Consider the following 25,081-nt stretch of genomic DNA (forward strand, 5'->3'; position numbering starts at 1 on the left):
TCCTTAAATCTAAGGAACTGGCTAGAATATAAAATACTCCTGCTTGTAAGTTTACAGTTAGTATAGAGAGACAGAAAACAACCAGGATGAAGAGAAAGAGTAATGCTATTGCCATGGCAACCTTCTTTAGTAAGACGACAGCATGAGAGAGAAAAGACAGAAGAACTTGATGGTGAAAGTGTCCAGGAGGAGAACATGGAAGAGAGTGGACACAGCAGACAGAGACAGAGGAGCCAGCTTTGTCCACTCTCACTGTAGCCCCACAGGTATGCTGTAGTGTCAGCTGTGTCCACTTTCACTGTAGCCCCACAGATCTGCTGTAGTGTCGGCTGCGTCCACTCTCACTGTAGCCCCACAGGTCTGCTGTAGTGTCGGCTGTGTCTACTCTCATTGTAGCCCCACTGCTCTGCTGTAGTGAAGAGAAGTGAGAAGTGAGTCGAAGTTCTGATCCAACTGAAACAACATGTGAACGGTCCTCTTCTCCCCAGTATTTTACTGCACACATACAGTCCATGAAGGACAAACTCCAGGGACACATTTCATGTCAACAGCAGACATAAGATAGTTGCCTTACACACACTTAACTGACTGATTGGGTCTGAGTCACACACACACCTGACTGACTGATGGGGTCCCTGACTCAGCTATTGAGCCTCCGGGATTCTCGGTGCACCACAAAGACAGAACTCAGGACCTCACTGAGTAAAGCAAAGGCAGAGGAGAATGTTTCATGATCAGTGACTCATAGTGTGATCACTAACCATCCATTATTTAGTCACCTGTCTTAGGTTGCTAATGAATGTTATTTGTCATGTTTTTGTCCATTTTGTCTTTGATGAAGACACAGTAGTGTTGAAATGTTACTGTGTTTGTAAAATTAAAAGGCTGAAAATGTATCAGTGTGTTCCAGACCTTGCAATCTCTTCTTTACATTTTTTTTAGCAGTTCAGATCTTTTAATTCATCATCCTCTGACTGAACTACATTATTTACTGTAGTTACTCGTTTACAGACTATCTGGCTGTGGTCTCAATGAAGAGTCTTGCAAATCTCTCACATCAGTTCTACAAACAGAAAACTCACTGAGAGAGCTGGAGATGAATAATAATGACCTGCAGAATTCAGGAGTGGAGCAGCTCTGTGCTGGACTGAAGAGTTCACACTGTAAACTGGAGATTCTCAGGTGAGTTTCTGTGACTATTTTTGAATGTAAATAAAGAGGCATTTTAAAAAGGTCAGTGTCAACTCCATTATAGTACAGTATTAAACAAACATTGCCAGGCAAGGCAATGCATGGAAGTTTACACTTTTATATTATAAAGTTCTCTTTTTAAATATTTCTAAATATAGTTTTTTTGTTGAAACCTCACTGCATTTTATTAAATGACCACACTGTGGAGACAAAGAGTTACATCTGTGATGCATGAGCAGATTTTCAAGTCTATAAGAGAAATATAACATTGTAAAGAGAAGACCCAGATGAGTCCTTGTCCACATGTACAGGTGTATTTATTACAATGCTGCTTCAACTAGGCACTTTGGTATTTTGTCCACAAGCTGCATCTTTGGTCACCTGAGCACAAAGATTTTTGCAAAATGTCTTACAGGATGAATATATTCAGAAACTCCAACAACAGTGTTGTAAAATGAACTGTTCTAATGTAGGATTTTCACTGAGTGATTTTATCTAGTTTATGTATAGAAACACTGTAAACATCAGTCATTCTAATGTCTCTGCAAATAAAAGCCCTTAAAGTCTTAATGAAAACATTTAAAGCTGAACCATTGAGGTTCTAGACACATTACAGGACACTTTTACAATCACACGATTCCCTTGTGTTTTTGGGTGGGAGACCCTGTTCTCATTATGATCTACACCGTGTGTTAAACACATGTTGAGATGAGCTGAACTGATAGCCGTGCTGGAGGAAAGAACGCAACAAGTTAATATTCATTCAATAGTCCTGAAAGGTTTATTGGTTATTCCTTAAGATAAACCTGTGATCTCTCCCCATGGGTGATTTTATGAAACATGTAGCTGGCTAATATTAGTAACCTTAAGCTTGCCAAGTTACAGTATATTGTTGGTTATTACACCTAGATACCTCACGCTAACGTCAGATTAGCTTGATTTAGGAGTGAATGTTGGCTGCTAATTTTTTCATCAAGCCAGAGACATCAAACTAAAATAGAACAGTGATGGTAGAAGACGTGGAGTCAGCAGAGAGAGAAACTGAGCAGACAGCTGACAGTAAACTCAGGACATCTGAACACAGTAGTGAGGAACAATGTTCAGCACTGGACGAGCGAACCTGTGGACTTAATTACAAGAGAGAAAGAAAGACAAACAAGACACAGTAATCAATAATCAGGAGATTAGGAGGAGAGAAGGAGTGAAGTGTGTGTGTGTGTGTGTGTGTGTGTGTGTGTGTGTGTGTGTGTGTGTGTGTGTGTGTGTGTGTGTGTGTGTGTGGCATGCTGGGTCCCTGATGTTCTGTAACAAAGCTAATGAGGTTAATGTTAGCTTCCTTAAATCTAAGGAACTGGCTAGAATATAAAATACTCCTGCTTGTAAGTTTACAGTTAGTATAGAGAGACAGAAAACAACCAGGATGAAGAGAAAGAGTAATGCTATTGCCATGGCAACCTTCTTTAGTAAGACGACAGCATGAGAGAGAAAAGACAGAAGAACTTGATGGTGAAAGTGTCCAGGAGGAGAACATGGAAGAGAGTGGACACAGCAGACAGAGACAGAGGAGCCAGCTTTGTCCACTCTCACTGTAGCCCCACAGGTATGCTGTAGTGTCAGCTGTGTCCACTTTCACTGTAGCCCCACAGATCTGCTGTAGTGTCGGCTGCGTCCACTCTCACTGTAGCCCCACAGGTCTGCTGTAGTGTCGGCTGTGTCTACTCTCATTGTAGCCCCACTGCTCTGCTGTAGTGAAGAGAAGTGAGAAGTGAGTCGAAGTTCTGATCCAACTGAAACAACATGTGAACGGTCCTCTTCTCCCCAGTATTTTACTGCACACATACAGTCCATGAAGGACAAACTCCAGGGACACATTTCATGTCAACAGCAGACATAAGATAGTTGCCTTACACACACTTAACTGACTGATTGGGTCTGAGTCACACACACACCTGACTGACTGATGGGGTCCCTGACTCAGCTATTGAGCCTCCGGGATTCTCGGTGCACCACAAAGACAGAACTCAGGACCTCACTGAGTAAAGCAAAGGCAGAGGAGAATGTTTCATGATCAGTGACTCATAGTGTGATCACTAACCATCCATTATTTAGTCACCTGTCTTAGGTTGCTAATGAATGTTATTTGTCATGTTTTTGTCCATTTTGTCTTTGATGAAGACACAGTAGTGTTGAAATGTTACTGTGTTTGTAAAATTAAAAGGCTGAAAATGTATCAGTGTGTTCCAGACCTTGCAATCTCTTCTTTACATTTTTTTTAGCAGTTCAGATCTTTTAATTCATCATCCTCTGACTGAACTACATTATTTACTGTAGTTACTCGTTTACAGACTATCTGGCTGTGGTCTCAATGAAGAGTCTTGCAAATCTCTCACATCAGTTCTACAAACAGAAAACTCACTGAGAGAGCTGGAGATGAATAATAATGACCTGCAGAATTCAGGAGTGGAGCAGCTCTGTGCTGGACTGAAGAGTTCACACTGTAAACTGGAGATTCTCAGGTGAGTTTCTGTGACTATTTTTGAATGTAAATAAAGAGGCATTTTAAAAAGGTCAGTGTCAACTCCATTATAGTACAGTATTAAACAAACATTGCCAGGCAAGGCAATGCATGGAAGTTTACACTTTTATATTATAAAGTTCTCTTTTTAAATATTTCTAAATATAGTTTTTTTGTTGAAACCTCACTGCATTTTATTAAATGACCACACTGTGGAGACAAAGAGTTACATCTGTGATGCATGAGCAGATTTTCAAGTCTATAAGAGAAATATAACATTGTAAAGAGAAGACCCAGATGAGTCCTTGTCCACATGTACAGGTGTATTTATTACAATGCTGCTTCAACTAGGCACTTTGGTATTTTGTCCACAAGCTGCATCTTTGGTCACCTGAGCACAAAGATTTTTGCAAAATGTCTTACAGGATGAATATATTCAGAAACTCCAACAACAGTGTTGTAAAATGAACTGTTCTAATGTAGGATTTTCACTGAGTGATTTTATCTAGTTTATGTATAGAAACACTGTAAACATCAGTCATTCTAATGTCTCTGCAAATAAAAGCCCTTAAAGTCTTAATGAAAACATTTAAAGCTGAACCATTGAGGTTCTAGACACATTACAGGACACTTTTACAATCACACGATTCCCTTGTGTTTTTGGGTGGGAGACCCTGTTCTCATTATGATCTACACCGTGTGTTAAACACATGTTGAGATGAGCTGAACTGATAGCCGTGCTGGAGGAAAGAACGCAACAAGTTAATATTCATTCAATAGTCCTGAAAGGTTTATTGGTTATTCCTTAAGATAAACCTGTGATCTCTCCCCATGGGTGATTTTATGAAACATGTAGCTGGCTAATATTAGTAACCTTAAGCTTGCCAAGTTACAGTATATTGTTGGTTATTACACCTAGATACCTCACGCTAACGTCAGATTAGCTTGATTTAGGAGTGAATGTTGGCTGCTAATTTTTTCATCAAGCCAGAGACATCAAACTAAAATAGAACAGTGATGGTAGAAGACGTGGAGTCAGCAGAGAGAGAAACTGAGCAGACAGCTGACAGTAAACTCAGGACATCTGAACACAGTAGTGAGGAACAATGTTCAGCACTGGACGAGCGAACCTGTGGACTTAATTACAAGAGAGAAAGAAAGACAAACAAGACACAGTAATCAATAATCAGGAGATTAGGAGGAGAGAAGGAGTGAAGTGTGTGTGTGTGTGTGTGTGTGTGTGTGTGTGTGTGTGTGTGTGTGTGTGTGTGTGTGTGTGTGTGTGTGTGTGGCATGCTGGGTCCCTGATGTTCTGTAACAAAGCTAATGAGGTTAATGTTAGCTTCCTTAAATCTAAGGAACTGGCTAGAATATAAAATACTCCTGCTTGTAAGTTTACAGTTAGTATAGAGAGACAGAAAACAACCAGGATGAAGAGAAAGAGTAATGCTATTGCCATGGCAACCTTCTTTAGTAAGACGACAGCATGAGAGAGAAAAGACAGAAGAACTTGATGGTGAAAGTGTCCAGGAGGAGAACATGGAAGAGAGTGGACACAGCAGACAGAGACAGAGGAGCCAGCTTTGTCCACTCTCACTGTAGCCCCACAGGTATGCTGTAGTGTCAGCTGTGTCCACTTTCACTGTAGCCCCACAGATCTGCTGTAGTGTCGGCTGCGTCCACTCTCACTGTAGCCCCACAGGTCTGCTGTAGTGTCAGCTGTGTCTACTCTCATTGTAGCCCCACTGCTCTGCTGTAGTGAAGAGAAGTGAGAAGTGAGTCGAAGTTCTGATCCAACTGAAACAACATGTGAACGGTCCTCTTCTCCCCAGTATTTTACTGCACACATACAGTCCATGAAGGACAAACTCCAGGGACACATTTCATGTCAACAGCAGACATAAGATAGTTGCCTTACACACACTTAACTGACTGATTGGGTCTGAGTCACACACACACCTGACTGACTGATGGGGTCCCTGACTCGGCTATTGAGCCTCCGGGATTCTCGGTGCACCACAAAGACAGAACTCAGGACCTCACTGGGTAAAGCAAAGGCAGAGGAGAATGTTTCATGATCAGTGACTCATAGTGTGATCACTAACCATCCATTATTTAGTCACCTGTCTTAGGTTGCTAATGAATGTTATTTGTCATGTTTTTGTCCATTTTGTCTTTGATGAAGACACAGTAGTGTTGAAATGTTACTGTGTTTGTAAAATTAAAAGGCTGAAAATGTATCAGTGTGTTCCAGACCTTCCAATCTCTTCTTTACATTTTTTTTAGCAGTTCAGATCTTTTAATTCATCATCCTCTGACTGAACTACATTATTTACTGTAGTTACTCGTTTACAGACTATCTGGCTGTGGTCTCAATGAAGAGTCTTGCAAATCTCTCACATCAGTTCTACAAACAGAAAACTCACTGAGAGAGCTGGAGATGAATAATAATGACCTGCAGAATTCAGGAGTGGAGCAGCTCTGTGCTGGACTGAAGAGTTCACACTGTAAACTGGAGATTCTCAGGTGAGTTTCTGTGACTATTTTTGAATGTAAATAAAGAGCCATTTTAAAAAGGTCAGTGTCAACTCCATTATAGTACAGTATTAAACAAACATTGCCAGGCAAGGCAATGCATGGAAGTTTACACTTTTATATTATAAAGTTCTCTTTTTAAATCTTTCTAAATATAGTTTTTTTGTTGAAACCTCACTGCATTTTATTAAATGACCACACTGTGGAGACAAAGAGTTACATCTGTGATGCATGAGCAGATTTTCAAGTCTATAAGAGAAATATAACATTGTAAAGAGAAGACCCAGATGAGTCCTTGTCCACATGTACAGGTGTATTTATTACAATGCTGCTTCAACTAGGCACTTTGTTATTTTGTCCACAAGCTGCATCTTTGGTCACCTGAGCACAGAAATTTTGCAAAATGTCTTACAGGATGAATATATTCAGAAACTCCAACAACAGTTTTGTAAAATGAAGTGTTCTAATGTAAGATTTTCACTGAGTGATTTTATCTAGTTTATGTATAGAAACACTGTAAACATCAGTCATTCTAATGTCTCTGCAAATAAAAGCCCTTAAAGTCTTAATGAAAACATTTAAAGCTGAACCATTGAGGTTCTAGACACATTACAGGACACTTTTACAATCACACATGATTCCCTTGTGTTTTTGGGTGGGAGACCCTGTTCTCATTATGATTTACACCGTGTGTTCAAGACATGTTGAGATGAGCTGAACTGACAGCCGTGCTGGAGGAAAGAACTCAACAAGTTAATATTCATTCAATAGACCTGAAAGGTTTATTGGTTATTCGTTAAAATAAATCTGTGATCTCTCTCCACAGGTGTTTTTATGAAACATGTAGCTGGCACAGTAATCAATAATCAGGAGATTAGGAGGAGAGAAGGAGTGAGGTGTGTGTGTGTGTGTGTGTGTGTGTGTGTGTGTGTGTGTGTGTGTGTGTGTGTGTGTCACACTGGGTGCCTGATGTACTGTAACAAAGCTAATGAGGCCAATGTTAGCTTCCTTAAATATAAGGAACTCGCTAGAATATAAAATACTCCTGCTTGTTCGTTTACAGTTAGTATAGAGAGACAGAAAACAACCAGGATGAAGAGAAAGAGTAATGCTATTGCCATGGCAACCTTCTTTAGTAAGAAGACAGCAGGAGAGAGAAAAGACAGAAGAACTTGATTGTGAAAGTGTCCAGGAGGAGAACATGGAAGAGAGTGGACACAGCAGACAGAGACAGAGGAGCCAGCTTTGTCCACTCTCACTGTAGCCCCACAGGTATGCTGTAGTGTCAGCTGTGTCCACTCTCACTGTAGCCCCACAGCTCTGCTGTAGTGTCGGCTGTGTCCACTCTCACTGTAGCCCCACAGCTCTGCTGTAGTGTCAGCTGTGTCCACTCTCACTGTAGCTCCACAGCTCTGCTGTAGTGTCAGCTGTGTCCACTCTCACTGTAGCCCCACAGGTCTGCTGTAGTGTCAGCTGTGTCCACTCTCACTGTAGCCCCACAGGTCTGCTGTAGTGTCAGCTGTGTCCACTCTCACTGTAGCCCCACAACTCTGCTGACTTGTTTAGTTGTTTTTTTTGTGTTAATGTAAATGGCTGATTTTAGTGAATAAATTAGTTGTGTGAAGTAGCGATATTGTGTGTCAGACATTTCTGCACACATAATTCATCATTTGATACTACATAATTCAGATACACTGAGAATTATAACCACACGTAGAAATATAACCACACATAGAATTATAACCACACATAGAATTATAATCACATGTAGAATTATAACCAAATGTAGCAATATAACTACATGTAGAAATATAACCACACATAGAATTATAACCAGAATTAGAATTTTTTGGAATCTTGAAATGCAACCTTTTTCGAGGGGATGAATCAAAGAACTGAAGATACTTGTAAGTGATATAAAATATTAAGTGCTGGACAGAAATGAAACCTTTCTCGGGTAATAATATTAATGTTTATGTAACCCACACCCTTGATTTATTGGTGAAGATTTATTCAAATTGTAATCTGATGGGTTAATTAATGACTCCCTGACTGACCTCATGTGAATGTCATAATCTGATAAGGAATTAAACAGTATATAGTTTATTATACACTATAATAGTGGTTTTACCACTGTATTAACTTGTGTACCCTGAAATTCCTCTGTGCTGTAAGGATATTTTAGTGTGTCACCACAAGAGAGAGACAGACAGATATATTATTTGTGTGTGTGAAAGAGACAGAACTATTATCTGTGTGTTTGTGTGTGTGTGTGTGTGTGTGAGAGAGAGAGAGAAACAGAACTGTGTGTGAGAGAGAGGCAGAACTATTATTTGTGTGTGTGAAACAGAGAGAGAGAGACAGACAGATCTATTATTTGTGTGTGTGAGAGAGACAGAACTGACTGACTGATGGGGTCTGCCTCACACACACCTGACTGACTGATGGGGTCTGCCTCACACACACCTGACTGACTGATGGGGTCCCTGACTCAGCTATTAAGCCTCCAGGATTCTCGGTGCACCACACAGACAGAACTCGGGACCTCACTGGGAAAAGCAAAGGCAGAGGAGAATGTTTCATGATCAGTGACTCAGTGTGAGCACAGGAATGTAAACACTAGTAAAAGATTCTGCTCTCTGCATTCTGTCCATTCCTCCATAATCACTACTGCAGTGTTCATCCCACCATCATTACTACTGCAGTGTTCATACACTAATATTCACTACTGCAATGTTCATTCCTCCATAAGCAATACTGCAGTGTTCATTATTCCATAGTCACTACTGCGGTGTTTATTTCTCAAATACTACAGTGATTATTCCGCCATAATCAATGCTGTGGTGTTTATTCCTCCATAATCACTACTGCAATGTTCATTCCTCCAATAATCACCATTGCAGTGTTTATTCCTCCATAATAAATACTACAGTGATTTATTCCTCTAAAATCACTACTGTGGTGTTCATGCCAACATAATCAATACTGCAGTGTTCATTATTCCATAAACACTACTGCAGTATTTATTTCTCCATGATAAACACTACAGTGATTCTTCCACCATAATCAATACTGTGGTGTTTATTCCTCCATAATCACTACTGCAATGTTCATTCCAACATAATCATTACTGCAGTGTTTATTCCTCCATAATCACTACTGCAGTGTTTATTCCTCCATAATCAATACTGCAGTGTTTATTCCTCCATAATCATTACTGCAGTGTTTATTCCTCCATAATCATTACTGCAGTGTTTATTCCTCCATAATCAATACTGCAGTGTATATTCCTCCATAATCACTACTCTGCATGTCTTCCAACAATATTTTCTATTTGTATATTAGTGTGTTTGTATTTGTGAAACATTGAATGAGATCTATGTTGTTCTGTTTCCTGTTATGGTGTTAGGGGTGGGATATTTTGATATTTGGACTCTGATTATGGTAACTGCCATTCATTGACTTATGAACCAACCATCCATTATTTGGTCACCTGTCTTAGGCTGCTAATGAATGTTATTTGTCATGTCTTTGTCCATTTTGTCTTTGATGAAGACACAGTAATGTTGAAAAAAGGTCAGTGTCAGTGTCAACTCCCTTATAGTACAGTATTAAACAAACATTGCCAGGCAAGGCAATGCAAGGAAATTTACACTTTTTATTATATTATAAAGTTCTCTTCTTTAAATATTTCTAAATATAATTTTCTATTGAAACCTCACTGCATTTCATTAAATGACCACACTGGGGAGACAAAGAGTTACATTTGTGATGCATGAACAGATATTCAAGCCTAAAAGAGAAATTTAACATTGTAAAGAGGAGATACAGATGAGTCCTTGTCCACATGTACAGGTGTATTTATTAAAATGCTGCTTCAACTAGGCGCTTTGGCATTTTGTCCACAAGCTGCACTTTTGGTCACCTGAGAGCAGAAATTTTGCAAAATGTCTTACAGGATGAATATATTCAGAAATTCCGACAGCTGTGTTGTAAAGTGAAGTGTTCTAATGTAAGATTTTCACTGAGTGACTTTATGTAGTTTATGTATGGAAACACTGTAAACATCAGTCATTCTAATCTCTCTGCAAATAAAAGCCCTTAAAATCTTAATTAAAACATTTAAAGCTGAACCATTGAGGTTCTTGACACATTACTGGACACTTTTACAATCACACACGATTCCCTTGCATTTATGGTTGGGAGACCCTGTTCTCATTATGACTTACACCATGTGTTCAACACATGTTGAGATGAGCTGAACTGACAGCCGTGCTGGAGGAAAGAACACAACAAGTTAATATTCATTCAATAGAACTGAAAAGTTTATTGGTTATTCCTTAAGATAAACCTGTGATCTCTCTCCACGGGTGTTTTTATGAAACATGTAGCCGGCTAATTTTAGTAACCTTAAGCTTGCCAAGTTACAGTATATTGTTGGTTACTACACCTAGATACCTCACGCTAACATCATATTAGCTTGTTGGCTGCTAATTTTTTCATCAAGCCAGAGACATCAAACAGAATAGAACAGTGATGGTAGAAGACATGGAGTCAGCAGAGAGAGAAACTAATCAGACAGCTGACAGTAAACTCAGGACATCTGAACACAGTAGTGAGGAACAATGTTCAGCACTGGACGAGCGAACCTGTGGACTTAATTACAAGAGAGAAAGAAAGACACACAAGACACAGTAATCAGTAATCAGGAGATTAGGAGAAGAGAAGTAGAATTATAACCAAATGTAGCAATATAACTACACGTAGAAATATAACCACACACAGAATTATAACCACTTGTAGAATTATAACCACACACAGAATTTTTGGAATCTTGAAATACAACCTTTTTCGAGGGGATGAATCAAAGAATGGAAGATACTTGTAAGTGATATAAAATATTAAGTGCTGGACAGAAATGAAACCTTTAAACATATTTATGTTTATGTAACCCACACCCAGTAAATCACTGGTGATGATTCATTCAAATTGTAATCTTATGGGTTAATTAATGATTTCCTGCCTGACCTCATGTGAATGTCATAATCTGATAAGGAATTAAACAGTATGTAGTTTATTACACACTATAATAGTGGTTTTACCACTGTATTAACTTGTGTACCCTGAAATTCCACTGTGCTGTAAGGCCATTTTAGTGTTTCACCACAAGATGTTCACTGGTCCCATCTGTCCCCCCAGTAAATATGTTCTTCAAGCCTCAACTGGACATTTGGTGCTAAAATTATTTCCCAGCCAGTAAATCAGACCTCACACTGTTTAGTTCAGGACCAATATGATTACTGTTTATACACAGTAAACCAGAGCTCACACTGTTTACTTCAGGACCAATATGACTACTGTTTATACACAGTAAATCAGACCTCACACTGTTTAGTTCAGGGCCAATATGACTACTGTTTATACACAGTAAACCAGACCTCACACTGTTTAGTTCACGGCCAATATGACTACTGTTTATACACAGTAAACCAGACCTCACACTGTTTAGTTCACGGCCAATATGACTACTGTATATACACAGTAAACCAGACCTCACACTGTTTAGTTCACGGCCAATATGACTACTGTATATACACAGTAAACCAGACCTCACACTGTTTAGTTCACGGCCAATATGACTACTGTTTATACACAGTAAACCAGACCTCACACTGTTTAGTTCACGGCCAATATGACTACTGTTTATACACAGTAAACCAGACCTCACACTGTTTAGTTCACGGCCAATATGACTACTGTATATACACAGTAAACCAGACCTCACACTGTTTAGTTCACGGCCAATATGACTACTGTATATACACAGTAAACCAGACCTCACACTGTTTAGTTCACGGCCAATATGACTACTGTATATACACAGTAAACCAGACCTCACACTGTTTAGTTCAGGGCCAATATGACTACTGTTTGAAATCTTATTTATTACACAAATTGACACAAGTATGTTTCATTTACTGTTTATAATGCTTCACCTCGATTGAAACGTGTGTGTGTGTGTGAGGGAGAGACAGAACTATTATTTGTGTGTGTGTGTGTGTGTGTGTGTGTGTGTGTGTGTGTGTGAGAGAGAGAGAGGGAGAGAACTTTTATCTGTGTGTGTGCGTGAGAGCGAGAGAACTATTATTTGTATGTGTGTGTGTGAGAGAGAGAGAGAGAGAAACACAACTATTATCTGTGTGTGTGTTTGTGTGTATGAGAGAGAAATAGAGAGAGACAGAGAGAGAGACAGATCTATTATTTGTAAGTGTGAGACAGAACTATTATCTGTGAGTTTGTGTGTGTGTGTGAAATAGAGAGAAGAGAGAGACAGACAGATCTATTTGTGTGTGTGAGAGAGGCAGAACTATTATCTGTGTGTGACCCCCACTGATGGAATGTGCTCCTCACTGGACCCCTTGCTGTGCTCCTTGTCTTTGTGCTTCCTCCATACAGGAGAACAAACACTGACCACAGAAAATACTTAAAACCACAAGATGTCTGGAGGGCTCAGAAGTTCAGAAACAAGAGTGAAGGTGTTTTGCAGGGAAAAGATATAAAATACAAATAGTGGGAGAGTCAAGGCACTGTTCTGTTAAAAAAAAAAAAAAAGGAAAAAATGTATAAAATTCTTATTTAATGCATTGTTCATAGCAACACTCTAATACAATGGTTATGCAACAGTTTTAATATGTTACACATTAATGTGTCCAAGCTACATCCCACACAATATAGTAACATGGCTGTCTTTAGGGTTCACAAATTATGAAGAAAATCATCAGTTTTATCTTACAGTGTTTGGAGTGTTGGAGGCAGCCATCTTCAGTTGCTGGTTATTTCAGCCGCAGATGATTAGAGAGAGATACCAACCTTTATACATTTGTTATGTACCAGTGTAGCGGGAGAGACCACAACAGACACTTTATTCTGAGCACAAACCACTATTACTAAAAAGTAATAGAGATCTACAAACATGCCATCTGTCTCTATGGGGAGTATAAGCCAGAATAAAAACCAAACCCAACACATGCTCCACCCCAACCCTGTCTTCATTAAACATAAACCAGAAGAGGGAAAAGAAAATACAGTAGTAGATGTAACAAGTTCAAATCCACTGAGTGAATGTACAGTAATCTTCTACACCGACGATATTTTATGTTGATACACACAGCCACACAATAGACTACACTACCCAAGACTGGCACAAATGACCTCGGGGAGTTGTACTAGGACAGATTCAACTCTGGAAACTGAAGGTACAAATCTGTGTTCTATTAGCATGCCTGTGTTCAGTCTGTCTATTAAATCTGATCAGGCTGCAGTTATGGAGTGTTTGTAGTTTCACTGTAACTGTAGTGTGGTAGCAGCAGGGTGTGTTTGGGTGTGTGTAGGGCACCAGAATGGTCAGAAACAGTGTAACACCATTATATGTAGTGAAGATAATGTTCATAATATTTTTCTCAACTAAAACTGGGAGCACACAAAACAGCAGAAAACAGTTTGGTCTAGAAATACAGTAATAACCTTGTGATTGTTGCCCTTGTGTTTTTAGGTCTAAGTTGACGTATTAAAAAATGTCAAAAGGTACAATAAAAACACTCCACACATTTTTTAAATTGTACCATTTGAAAAAAAAAATAAAGGTAGTAATAACATGAATATCCAAGAAGTACTTGTGTCCAGCAACAGGAATGAGTGACAAGTTTCTCAATTTGAGTGACAGTAATTTTATCCAATCACATATGTGGTAGGACGGCCGGGGCGGCAGAATATTGAATGACGTCATTACAGTGGCCAATAGCATCAGAGGAGCTGTTTTAACTTACTGAGGTGAAGAGAACTGTAGTGGATCATGAAAATGACAGAAAATCTCAAACTGGAATTGGAGGATATTTGCTACTATGGTGATTTCCAAGAGAAAAGGAAAATACCAGAAAGGGACAGACAAAAAGTAAAAGTAGATGGACTAAGACAGACAGACAAAGCCTGTAAGAGTTTTTCACTGAATCTCTGATCGTCATTCATGGCTAACAGCTAACTAGGTAATGTTAGCAAAGAAAGTCTAGCTATGTTGATTTCTTTAGTTGTTTACTGTTCAGCACAGATATCTAACCAGCTAACAGTCTCAATCAATTTGACCAAACCGTCAATAAGCAAGATTGGACTTCTTGTCTTTGCAACAATCAAGTTACAGTCTTTAGGAGAAATGCGGTTGGATCTTCACGTAGTTGCGAGCAGGAGGGAGGAGGGTGAGGGTGTGACGGGAGATTTGACGGGGATGTGATTTATAACATCTGGTGTTCATGAAGTACAGCTGTGTATTAATCAGTCATGTCCCCTACATCAGTTTAAACACATTTAAAGCTTGTAGCTAGGTTACAGGTGGTTACTAGGTTACAGGTGGTAACTAGGTTACAACCGCGATCACGCTATCGCGCTTTAGCAATTCACAGTCAAGTCATTCGCGCTTTAAATTCAATGCGCCTATATGCGTGATTTTACGGTATTTCGCTGCTCAGCGCAATCTAACTCTTCCTAAGCAAAGAAACAGACTTGCGTATTTTTAAGAGCTTTGATGGACATGCACGTTTACTACATTTAAAAGTACAAAATACAGTTTACTTGATTGAACTAGTTTAATTGCATAATTAGATTAAATACAATTGGTAATATATTTACACAGCTTAATAAGCATTGTGGAAAATGCTTTTTTCTACATAATGTTTCTCAGAAGGTTATTATAGCTCTTGACTGCCAGCTGAAACAGAGGTTATCACTAGTGAAATGTAGCAAATGTGCAGGGCAGGAGAACTCCAGGGCTGAAATATTCCACTGCCAATTGAATGGTGGCCCTTGGCCATCACCAGATCATTAATAAATCTATATTGAAGTTTTACATATTTTTCTGAATTTTAACAAAATGCAAAAACAGTTCCACTACCACATGTGAGTAGGACCCCTTGACTATTAGCAGAGTAAGTTTGGACACTCACTGTACAATGTCTTCATAAATCCATATTAAAGTCAAACTACCTTTAGGCAAAATAATGCACTCATTTTATATAGACTGAATTTGCAGAGTATCAGCAGAGTAAGTTTGGACAGATTTCACTCTACTATTTTTCATAAACTCCTATTAAAATAATAATACCTTTGGGTGAATTCATGTACTCATTTCATTCAGGTTAATTTTGGATATCTATTTCTCAGAAATGTCCCATAAAGCCAAGACAGTTCCATGACCACATAAGAATACATTTATATTTACTTTTACAGCATTTGGCAGATGCTTTTATCCAGAGCAACTTAGAAAAGTGCTTTGTCATTTCCTCATAGAACAGATCCTAGCCAGTAAAGTAGGTTAGAGTGCAAGATACCAATGAACTAGAATACTGTTGAAATACAGGGGTCAATGCTAATGTCTAGAAGTACAAAATACATTTAAGCTCTATAACAGACAATCAGTGCAATAAACAATAAGTACTAGAGTTAGTCAACACAGGAGCAGTCAACATCAGAGTAATAAACAAGTACTAGAGTTAGTCAACATAGGAGCAGTCAACATCAGTAATAAACAAGTACTAGAGTTAGTCAACATAGGAGCAGTCAACATCAGAGTAATAAACAACACCCTACAATAAGTACTAGAGTTTCAGTTAGTCAACATAGGAGCAGGATCAGTGGTCATTTAAATATTCCACAAACAGATGGATCTTCAGTCTGTGTTTGAAGACTGCAAGGGACTCTGCTGTCCAGACAGCACGCGGAAGTTTAATAATCCCATATTAAAGTCATACTACCATTAGGGGAATTCATGTACTCATTTACAATATGCTGATTTTGGATATCTATTTCTCAGAGATATTCCCATAATGACAAAATAATTCCACTATACTATATACTATGGAGTATGTTGTGATATCTGTTGTATCTACTGTAGGGTATATTGTAATATTGTATCTACTGTAGAGTACATTGTGATATCTGTTGTATTTACTGTAGGGTATATTGTAATATTTGTATCTACTGTAGGGTACATTGTAATATTTGTTCTATCTACTGTAGAGTATATTGTAATGTCTGTTGTATCTACTGTAGGGTATATTGTGATATCTGTTGTATCTACTGTAGGGTATATTGTAATGTCTGTTGTATCTTCTTGCGGTCTAGCTATCTGTAATCTTGAGGAAAACACTTGTGAAAATCTGGCATCAGCGTTGCAACTTCCAAAAAAAAGTATGCATCGCTTAGGATTCTTAGACTTTATCTCTGAGTCACAGGTCCAGAAATGTGACAGTGTTATTACTCCTGTTATCACAGCCAGATGTAGAATTCTGCCAAGATTTTACTGGCATCATCTCATACAGTCTGACATGTAACAGTCTTGTAAGACCACTGAAATCACACAGTGTAAGGTCAGCTTTAGGGTTCTTCTGATGTAGGTTAATAGTGCACTAGAGTTCTGAAAGGCTGAATAAAAATAAGAGCTAAAATAAACACAGACAGCAGCGATCTGGAGAAGAGTGAATAAAGCCGTCTGCCATGGAGGACGCCATCTTGGAGATGAGAGTGGAGGAACCTCCAACTACAGTTACCAGCCTCTCTAGCTGCCCCATGCAGGCTGGTCTGGAAGTGCATCTCACTCTCTGTCTCTCTCTACCTGTTTCCCTCCTTTCTGCAGACTGTCTGGTTGTTTGGTCACAGAGGAAGGCTGTTCTTCTCTGGCTTCAGCTCTGAGGTCAAACCCCTCCCACCTGAAAGAACTGGACCTGACGTACAACCACCCAGGAGAGTCAGGAGTGAAGCTGCTCTCTGTTAGACTGGAGGATCCCCACTGCAGACTAGACACGCTCAGGTATGGAACGTTAGTGTGTGCATGCGTATGTGGGTTTGTTTGTGTGTGCTTATGTGTATGTGTGTGTGTGCGCGTGTGTGTTTCTGTGTGTGTTTATGAAAGAGTGAGAATGAGAAAATACTGAAAACTGAGTCTTCCATTCCTGAGTAGTGCAGTTCCCATATCATACTGTGGTGGCTGGTGAGTTCACTCTCCATCATTCTCCTGTAGGAACGATTGAGTTTTAGTTGACATGCTACATTTTCTCAGCCTCCTCAGGAAGTACAGATGCTGTTCTGTCAGGAGTTTATAAACTCTGTTCCATTTTTTGAGGTTAGTTGTAATTCATTTAAGAACCACAGGGTGTCAGTAGCAGCGAGTCGGTTTATGTGTGTAGCGATCGTAGAGTGAGAGAATACAACTCCAAGAGTTCTAGTTATCGTAGTTATTATAGATAGTGTAGTTATTATAGCCGTGCTAATGCAGTTGTCTGCGTACATATCATACCTTTTGAAAACATTGTGGTTGTGTGTAGTTTATTGTATTGTTATTTGTAATCACAGATCATTATTTGGTGGATAATGTTATTCTCTGTGAAGTTTGCTGCATTGTGTTTTGTGTATATCGGTACTTGTTGGGGCTGGCTTGTTGTTGATTTGTCTTTCATGTGATTCAGTTTCACATTTCCTCCTGTTGTCAATAAAACTGAACAAGAGCTGAACATTTTCCGAGTTCTGATGTCAGGAGAGTGTTAACCTGCAGGTCATGCTGTGTATCGTACATAAACAGAGGACACAGCAGATACTGTTGGGATTTCTTTATGATGTGGTGTTTGTTGTGGGTCCAGGTGAGGTCCGCACTGGTGTGGGGTGTGTTGTAGGTCCAGGTGAGGTCCTCAATGATGTGTTGTAGGTCCAGGTGAGGTCCTCAATGATGTGGGGTGTGTGTGTGTTGTAGGTCCAGGTGAGGTCCTCACTGATGTAGGGTGTGTGTTGTAGGTCCACGTGATGTCCTCACTGATGTGAACTCCAGGAAGGTGAAGGAGTCCACCTCCATCTCTCCTGTCTGTAGTCGTGTGTGCTGCTGCTTCTCCTTCCTCCTTGGGTCAACAATCATCGTCTTGGTCTTGTCTGCATTCAGGGAGAGATTGTTGTCATGACACCATGTCACCATGTCTGTCACCTCCCTCCTGTATGCTGTCTCATCCAGTGACCAGTCAAACCAGTTTGATGATGCTGGTGTTATACTGGGCGGCCACACAGTCCTGGGGGGTCCCAGAGTTCAGTCCTTGTGCTGGATGTACATTGCCAGTTCTGACTGACTGATTCTGTCTGTTAGAAAGTTCAGCCCCCATTTACAGAAGGAGGGTGTGAGTGCAGTGGTGAGTGTTTCAGTCAGTTTGGTTGGGGTGACTGTTGACTGCTGAGCTGTAATCAGTGAACAGCACTGGAACATAACTGTCCATGTCCTCCAGATGTGTGAGAGACGTGTGGATGTCAGTGCTGACAGTGTCCTCAGTGCACTGAGAGAGGGAGAGAGAGAGAGAGAGAGAGACAGAACAATTGTGTGTGAGGGAGAACGACAGAACTATTATCTGTGTGTGTGAGAGAGAGAGAGAGACAGAAGTATTATCTGTGTGTGTGTGTGTGTGTGTGTGTGTGTGTGTGAGAGAGAGAGAGAGAGAGAGAGAGAGAGAGAGAGACAGAAGTATTATCTGTGTGTGTGTGTGTGAGAGAGAGAGAGAGAGAGAGAGAGAGAGAGAACTATTACCTGTGTGAGACAGAACTAATAACTGTGTGCAAGAGAGAGAAAGAGCGACAGAACTATTATCTGTGTTAGACAGAGACAGAACTATTATCTGTGCGTGAGAGAGAGAGACAGAACTATTATCTGTGTAAGACAGAGAGAGAACTGATAACTGTGTGAGAGACAGAACTATTATCTGTGTGTGAGAGAGAATAGACAGAGAGAGACAGAACCATTATCTATGTCAGAGACAAAACTATTATCTGTTTGTGTGTGTGAGAGAGAGAGAAACAGAACTATTATCTGTGTTAGAGAGAGAAACAGAACTATTATCTGTGTGAGAGAGAAACAAATATTATCTGTGAGAGAGAGAGAAACAAATATTATCTGTGCGAGTGAGAGAGAGACAGAACTATTATCTGTGTGTGTGAGAGAGAGAGAGAAAGAGAACTATTATCTGTGAGACCGAGAGAGAGAGAGACAATTATTATCTGTATGTGAGAGAGAGAGAGAACCATTATCTGTGTGTGTGTGTGTGTGTGTGTGTGTGTGTGAGAGTGTGAATGAGAGATAGCGAGAGAGAGAGAGACAACTGTTATCTGTGTGAGACAGAGAGAGCGACAGAACTATTATCTGTATGAGAGAGAGAGAGAAACAGAACTATTCTGTGTGAGACAGAGAGAAAGAGATAGAACTATTATCTGTGTGAGACCGAGAGAGAGAGACAGAAATATTATCCGTGTGAAAAAGAGAGAGAGACAGAACTATTATTTGTGCGAGTGAGAGAAATAGTGACAGAATTATTTGTGTGTGTGAGAGAGAACTATTATCTGTGTGTGTGTGTTTCTTTAGGGTGGAGTACGCAGGGGAGATCAGAATCAAACCAGGACTAAGAAAATGTAAGAAGTAAATGTGTACACACACACACGCATGCACACAGTATTTGTGATCTCTCCTCTAATGTGTCTTCTTGTGTGCAGATGCGTTTGATCTCACACTGGACCCAAACACAGCACACGCACGTCTCTCTCTGTCTGAGGGGAACAGAAAGGTGACGTGTGTGGAGGAGCAGCAGTCGTATCCTGATCATTCAGAGAGATTTGATTACTGGTATCAGGTTGTCTGTAGAGAGAGTCTGACTGGACGCTGTTACTGGGAGGTTGAGTGGAGTGGGGGAGGGGCTGGTATATCAGTGACATATAAAGGAATCAGGAGGAAAGGACGCAGTTATGACTGTTGGTTTGGATGTAATATAAAGTCCTGGAAGCTGAGCTGCTCTGATAACCGATACACTGTCTGGCACAATAATAAGAGAACTGCCATCTCTGCCCCCTCCAGCTCCAACAGAGTAGGAGTGTATCTGGACTGGCCCGCCGGCACTCTGTCCTTCTACAGCGTCTCCTCTCACACACACACACTCACACACTTACACACACTCCACTCCACATTCACTGAGCCCCTCTATGCAGCGTTTTGGGTTTATTATAACTCCTCAGTGTGTGTGTGAGAGCTAGAATAGCCTCCTGTGTCCTGGAGGAACACCTGAGTCTGCAGGGAAACAAACAACTGGTGAACATCATAATACATACATGCCTGCTGACTATAAAATACACACACAGACACTATACCCTTGTGTGTCTCTCTCTCACACAAACACACAAAACACCTTTCTCTCGCTCTCTCCCACACACACACACACACACACACACACACACACACACACACACACACACACACACACACACACACACACACACACACACACACACACACACACACACACACACACACACACACACACACACACACACACACACACACACACACACACACACACACACACACACACACACACACACACACACACACACACACACACACACACACACACACACACACACACACACACACACACACACACACACACACACACACACACACACACACACACACACACACACACACACACACACACACACACACACGTGCGAGCGCACACACACACACACACACACACACACACTCCACTCCACATTCACTGAGCCCCTCTATGCAGCGTTTTGGGTTTATTATAACTCCTCAGTGTGTGTGTGAGAGCTAGAATAGCCTCCTGTGTCCTGGAGGAACACCTGAGTCTGCAGGGAAACAAACAACTGGTGAACATCATAATACATACATGCCTGCTGACTATAAAATACACACACAGACACTATACCCTTGTGTGTCTCTCTCTCACACAAACACACAAAACACCTTTCTCTCGCTCTCTCCCACACACACACACACACACACACACACACACACACACACACACACACACACACACACACACACACACACACACACACACACACACACACACACACACACACACACACACACACACACACACACACACACACACACACACACACACACACACACACACACACACACACACACACACACACACACACACACACACAAAATACACCTGTATCTCTCACACACATACACACCTCTCACACACACTACACTTCTTTCTCACATACACGCTACACACCTCTGTCATACACTATACCTCTCACTCACACAGTACATCTCTCTAACACACACATAATACACTTCTTTCACACAAACGCATACACAATCCACCTCTCCCTCTCACACGCACACTGTCTTTCACACACAAACATGCACTCTACACGTCTCTCACACACACACAATATACCTGTCTCTCTCTCTCACACACACACACACACCTCTTTCTCCCTCATACTCTTACACACAGTAGAGCTCTCTGTGTCACACACACACACTACAAGTCTCTTACGCAAATGTATACACACACACACACCTCTCTCTCATACACACTAAACTTCTCTCACACATACACGGTACACATCTTTCTCTGTCTCTTACACACACTACACCTGTCTGTCATACACACACACAAACACACCTCACACACAAATGCACAGTACATCTCTCTCACACACACATTTTATGTCTTTCACACACAAACTACACCCGTCACACACACACACAGCCTCTCTCACACACATAATATACCTGTCTCTCTCTCTCTCTCTCTCACACACAAACAAACAGTACATCTCTGTGACACACACACGTCTCTTACACAAACATATGCACGCACACACACAAAACACCTCTCTCTCTCACACACACACTCTCTCTCTCTCTCTCTCACACCCCACTCTCTCTCTCACACACACACACACACACACACAACCACAAAATACACCTGTATCTTTCTCTTGCACACATACACACACACCTCTCTCACACACACTCTTACACACACTACACTTCTTTCTCACACATACATGCTGCACATCTTTCTCTGTCTCTTCCACACACTACACCTCTCTGCCATACACACACACACACATGAACACACACACGCAAACACACAGTACATCTCTCTGTGACACACACACTACAAGTCTCTTACACAAACGTATGCACACACACACACACACACACACACAAAAAACACCTCTCTCTCTCTCGCACTCACACGCACTCTCTCTCGCACACGCACACACAAAATACACCTGTATCTTTCTCTCATACACATACACACGCACACCTCTCTCACACACTACACTTCTTTCTCACAGATACACACTACACATCTCTCTCTGTCATACACTCTATACCTCTCACTCTCTTTCACACACACACACACACACACACACACACACACACACACACACAAAACCACTCACACAGAAACTCTAAACCTCTCCCTCTCTCACACACACACAATAAATGATGCTCCAATAAAGGACTGAGCTGCAGTTGATTTCTGTACATATGACATAAATACTGTTCTACAAGTTACACATGCTGTGGAATCATAACCTCATTGTTAAACTCTTTGTAGAAATCTACACATTAAATGTGGAAATCTTTGGAAGCTGAAAGGTTTTTCATTCTGTTTTCTGATTGTTGGAGTGACACAGATACAGATGTACACAGTAGGAGTGAAATGTATTATAGAAATTTATTGTAAGTATTTGAGATGAAATATTGTTCTTATAATATGTTACTAGAGTTTAAGTATAATGTTTATCTAGCCAGGAAAGTCTGTATATTTGATTGAAGTGGGTAAAACAAAAGTAGATTAAGAGAAAAATAACTTACCTGTGATTATTTTTGTGGAGAGACTTCCATGTTGTTTTGGAGGGAAAAGAAACCGTAGTGTGTTAAATGGGACTTTTATGGGGAATATGCCTGCCCAAAGACAGGAAGTGACATCACCTAATTTGCTGTTTTTCCATATTTAAGTTTCTAAGGGAAAAAGTTTGAAGTTGACTGATATTGGAGAATTTATGATTGCTGGACTTTTATTCTTGTAAATGCTAAACCTTCCTTTTTTGAACATTTTTGTATGTTTTTGATGGGATGTGGTTTTTCTTTTGCACTGGAGCACTGGGAGCCAATAAAAACCTTTTTCTTTTGTATCCACTTGGAGTGCTTAATGTTACCGCCAGATATTACTGCATTACAGTAGTCCAATCTTGATGTAATAAATGCATGGACCGTCTTTTCTGCATCATGTGAGGAGAGTGTTTTGATTTAAATTGTGAATGTGCTCATTATACCAAGGTACTAATTTTTTGTCCCTAATGATTGTATTCTTAAGTGGAGCAACATCATTAAAGGTACACAGGTACACCACAAACTAAGCACACGGGGCAGAGCTGGGCAGAGATCTATAATAAAGACAGAAACAAGGGCAATTAAATTCTGGACACATTTACAACACAGCGAGCCAAACATATCATTTTAAAGGTCTGGAGTACCAAGAGCTGAGCAAAGAGAACAGTCACCTCACTCAGCTGGTCCGGAAATACAGTTCAGCATTAACACACACTAACACTACACATGCTCAGGACCAGAAAATAACAGCAAACCCAATCAGAATCACCAGAATTACAAAACAACATCACTTATTGGGAAACTCAATCAAAATGCTTTCTGGCCCTAAATCAAAGGTACAGCGTGGCAGATTACCTAAGAACACTGTCTGATCCAAAACTGAGGTCCACCCTGACCAAGTACAGACTCAGTGACCACCGCCTGGCCATAGAGATCAGCAGACATAAACAGTCCTGTTTACCTGAAGAGCAGAGACTGTGTCAGCAGTGCCAGGACTATAAGACCCAGACAAAGCTGCACTTTCTGAATGAATGTACAACATTTGGACAGATTAGAACTAAATTCTTTAAGAAAATTAGCCACGCATTCCCTGAGTTTAAAAATCTCCCTGATGAGGAGAAGCTGCTGTATGTTGTTGGTGAATATAAAGAGTTCAGCATACTGGCAGCGCTGTACGTTCACTCCTGCCACAGTCTGAGGGACAGTGAGTGACCAAGTCAGATACCAGAGACACAGAGACATTATTATTGTTGTTGTTATTGTTGTTATTGTTGTTGTTGTTGTTATTGTTATTATTATTATTATTATTGGTATTGGGTGTATTGTTGTAGTTCTATTATTATTGTTGTTGTTACTAATATTGTAAACGGTTATAATGTTGAGAGAGAGAGAGAGAGAGAGAGAGAGAGAGAGAGAGAGAGAGAGAGAGAGAGAGAGAGAGAGAGAGAGAGAGAGAGAGAGAGGGAGGGAGGGCCACACTGTGACAGACTCTGAATGGAGGGAGAGAGTCTCTCCTTCTCCATCTGGAGTCCTGGTCCCCTCCCTCTCTCTCCCTACATCCATAGTCCCGTGCGGCCCTGCCTCTCATTTCTCTCTCTCTCTCTCTCTCTCTCTCTCTCTCTCTCTCTCTCTCTTTCTCTCTCTCTTTCCATCTGGAGTTTGGGTCCCCATGCGGCTCACCCTCTTTCTCTTTCTCCCTCTATTTCTCTCTCTCTCTCTCACTCCATCTGGAGTCTGGGTCGCTGTGCAGCCCTCCATCTCTCTCTCTACATGTTCCTCTTTCCATGCGGAGTCTGGGTGCCTGTGCACCCATCCCTCTTTCTCTCCCTCTGTCTCTCCCTCAATCTGGAGTCTCTCTCTCTCTCTCTCTCTCTCTCCGAGACCTGGACTCCAGATGGAGAAGGGGGAGACAGAGACAGAGTGAAAGAGAGAGAGAGAGAGAGAGAGAGAGAGAGAGAGAGAGAGAGAGAGAGAGAGCAGCTTGGAAACCTGAACTCAAGATGAAGAAGAGGAGAGAGAGAGCTCCATGGGGACCCAGATGGAGAAGGACAGAGAGAAATTTTCAGATTTCTCAATAAACTTTATTAAAC

At 40.6% G+C, this 25,081-nt stretch overlaps 1 protein-coding gene and 2 long non-coding RNA genes across 3 annotated transcripts; 1 reads left to right on the top strand and 2 right to left on the bottom strand.

Moving 5' to 3' along the window:
• The first annotated feature begins 1,014 nt into the window (after positions 1-1,014).
• On the top strand, positions 1,015-20,629 carry LOC145657526 (ribonuclease inhibitor-like). Its single transcript, XM_081712821.1, has 6 exons — positions 1,015-1,182; positions 3,537-3,707; positions 6,062-6,232; positions 16,923-17,096; positions 19,674-19,720; positions 19,802-20,629. The coding sequence occupies exons 1-6, from the start codon at positions 1,097-1,099 to the stop codon at positions 20,326-20,328; spliced, it is 1,176 nt and encodes a 391-aa protein (XP_081568947.1). The 5' UTR covers positions 1,015-1,096; the 3' UTR covers positions 20,329-20,629.
• Positions 2,398-3,457, bottom strand: LOC145657532 (uncharacterized). Its single transcript, XR_014123288.1, has 2 exons — positions 3,141-3,457; positions 2,398-2,934 (listed from the first exon to the last, which is right to left on the bottom strand). It is a non-coding gene; the product is annotated as an uncharacterized LOC145657532 (long non-coding RNA).
• Positions 4,923-5,944, bottom strand: LOC145657534 (uncharacterized). Its single transcript, XR_014123290.1, has 2 exons — positions 5,666-5,944; positions 4,923-5,459 (listed from the first exon to the last, which is right to left on the bottom strand). It is a non-coding gene; the product is annotated as an uncharacterized LOC145657534 (long non-coding RNA).
• Positions 20,630-25,081: the final 4,452 nt, after the last annotated feature.

Source organism: Electrophorus electricus, chromosome 1 (genome assembly GCF_041902795.1).
Source record: "Electrophorus electricus isolate QZ-2024a chromosome 1, ASM4190279v1, whole genome shotgun sequence".
NCBI lineage: Eukaryota > Metazoa > Chordata > Actinopteri > Gymnotiformes > Gymnotidae > Electrophorus > Electrophorus electricus.

Coding starts and splice junctions, on each gene's coding strand:
- LOC145657526 (XM_081712821.1), top strand. CDS start 1,097: ATGAATAATAATGACCTGCAGAATTCAGGAGTGGAGCAGCTCTGTGCT. Junction 1,183..3,536: donor TGTAAACTGGAGATTCTCAG/GTGAGTTTCTGT, acceptor ACTCGTTTACAG/ACTATCTGGCTGTGGTCTCA. Junction 3,708..6,061: donor TGTAAACTGGAGATTCTCAG/GTGAGTTTCTGT, acceptor ACTCGTTTACAG/ACTATCTGGCTGTGGTCTCA.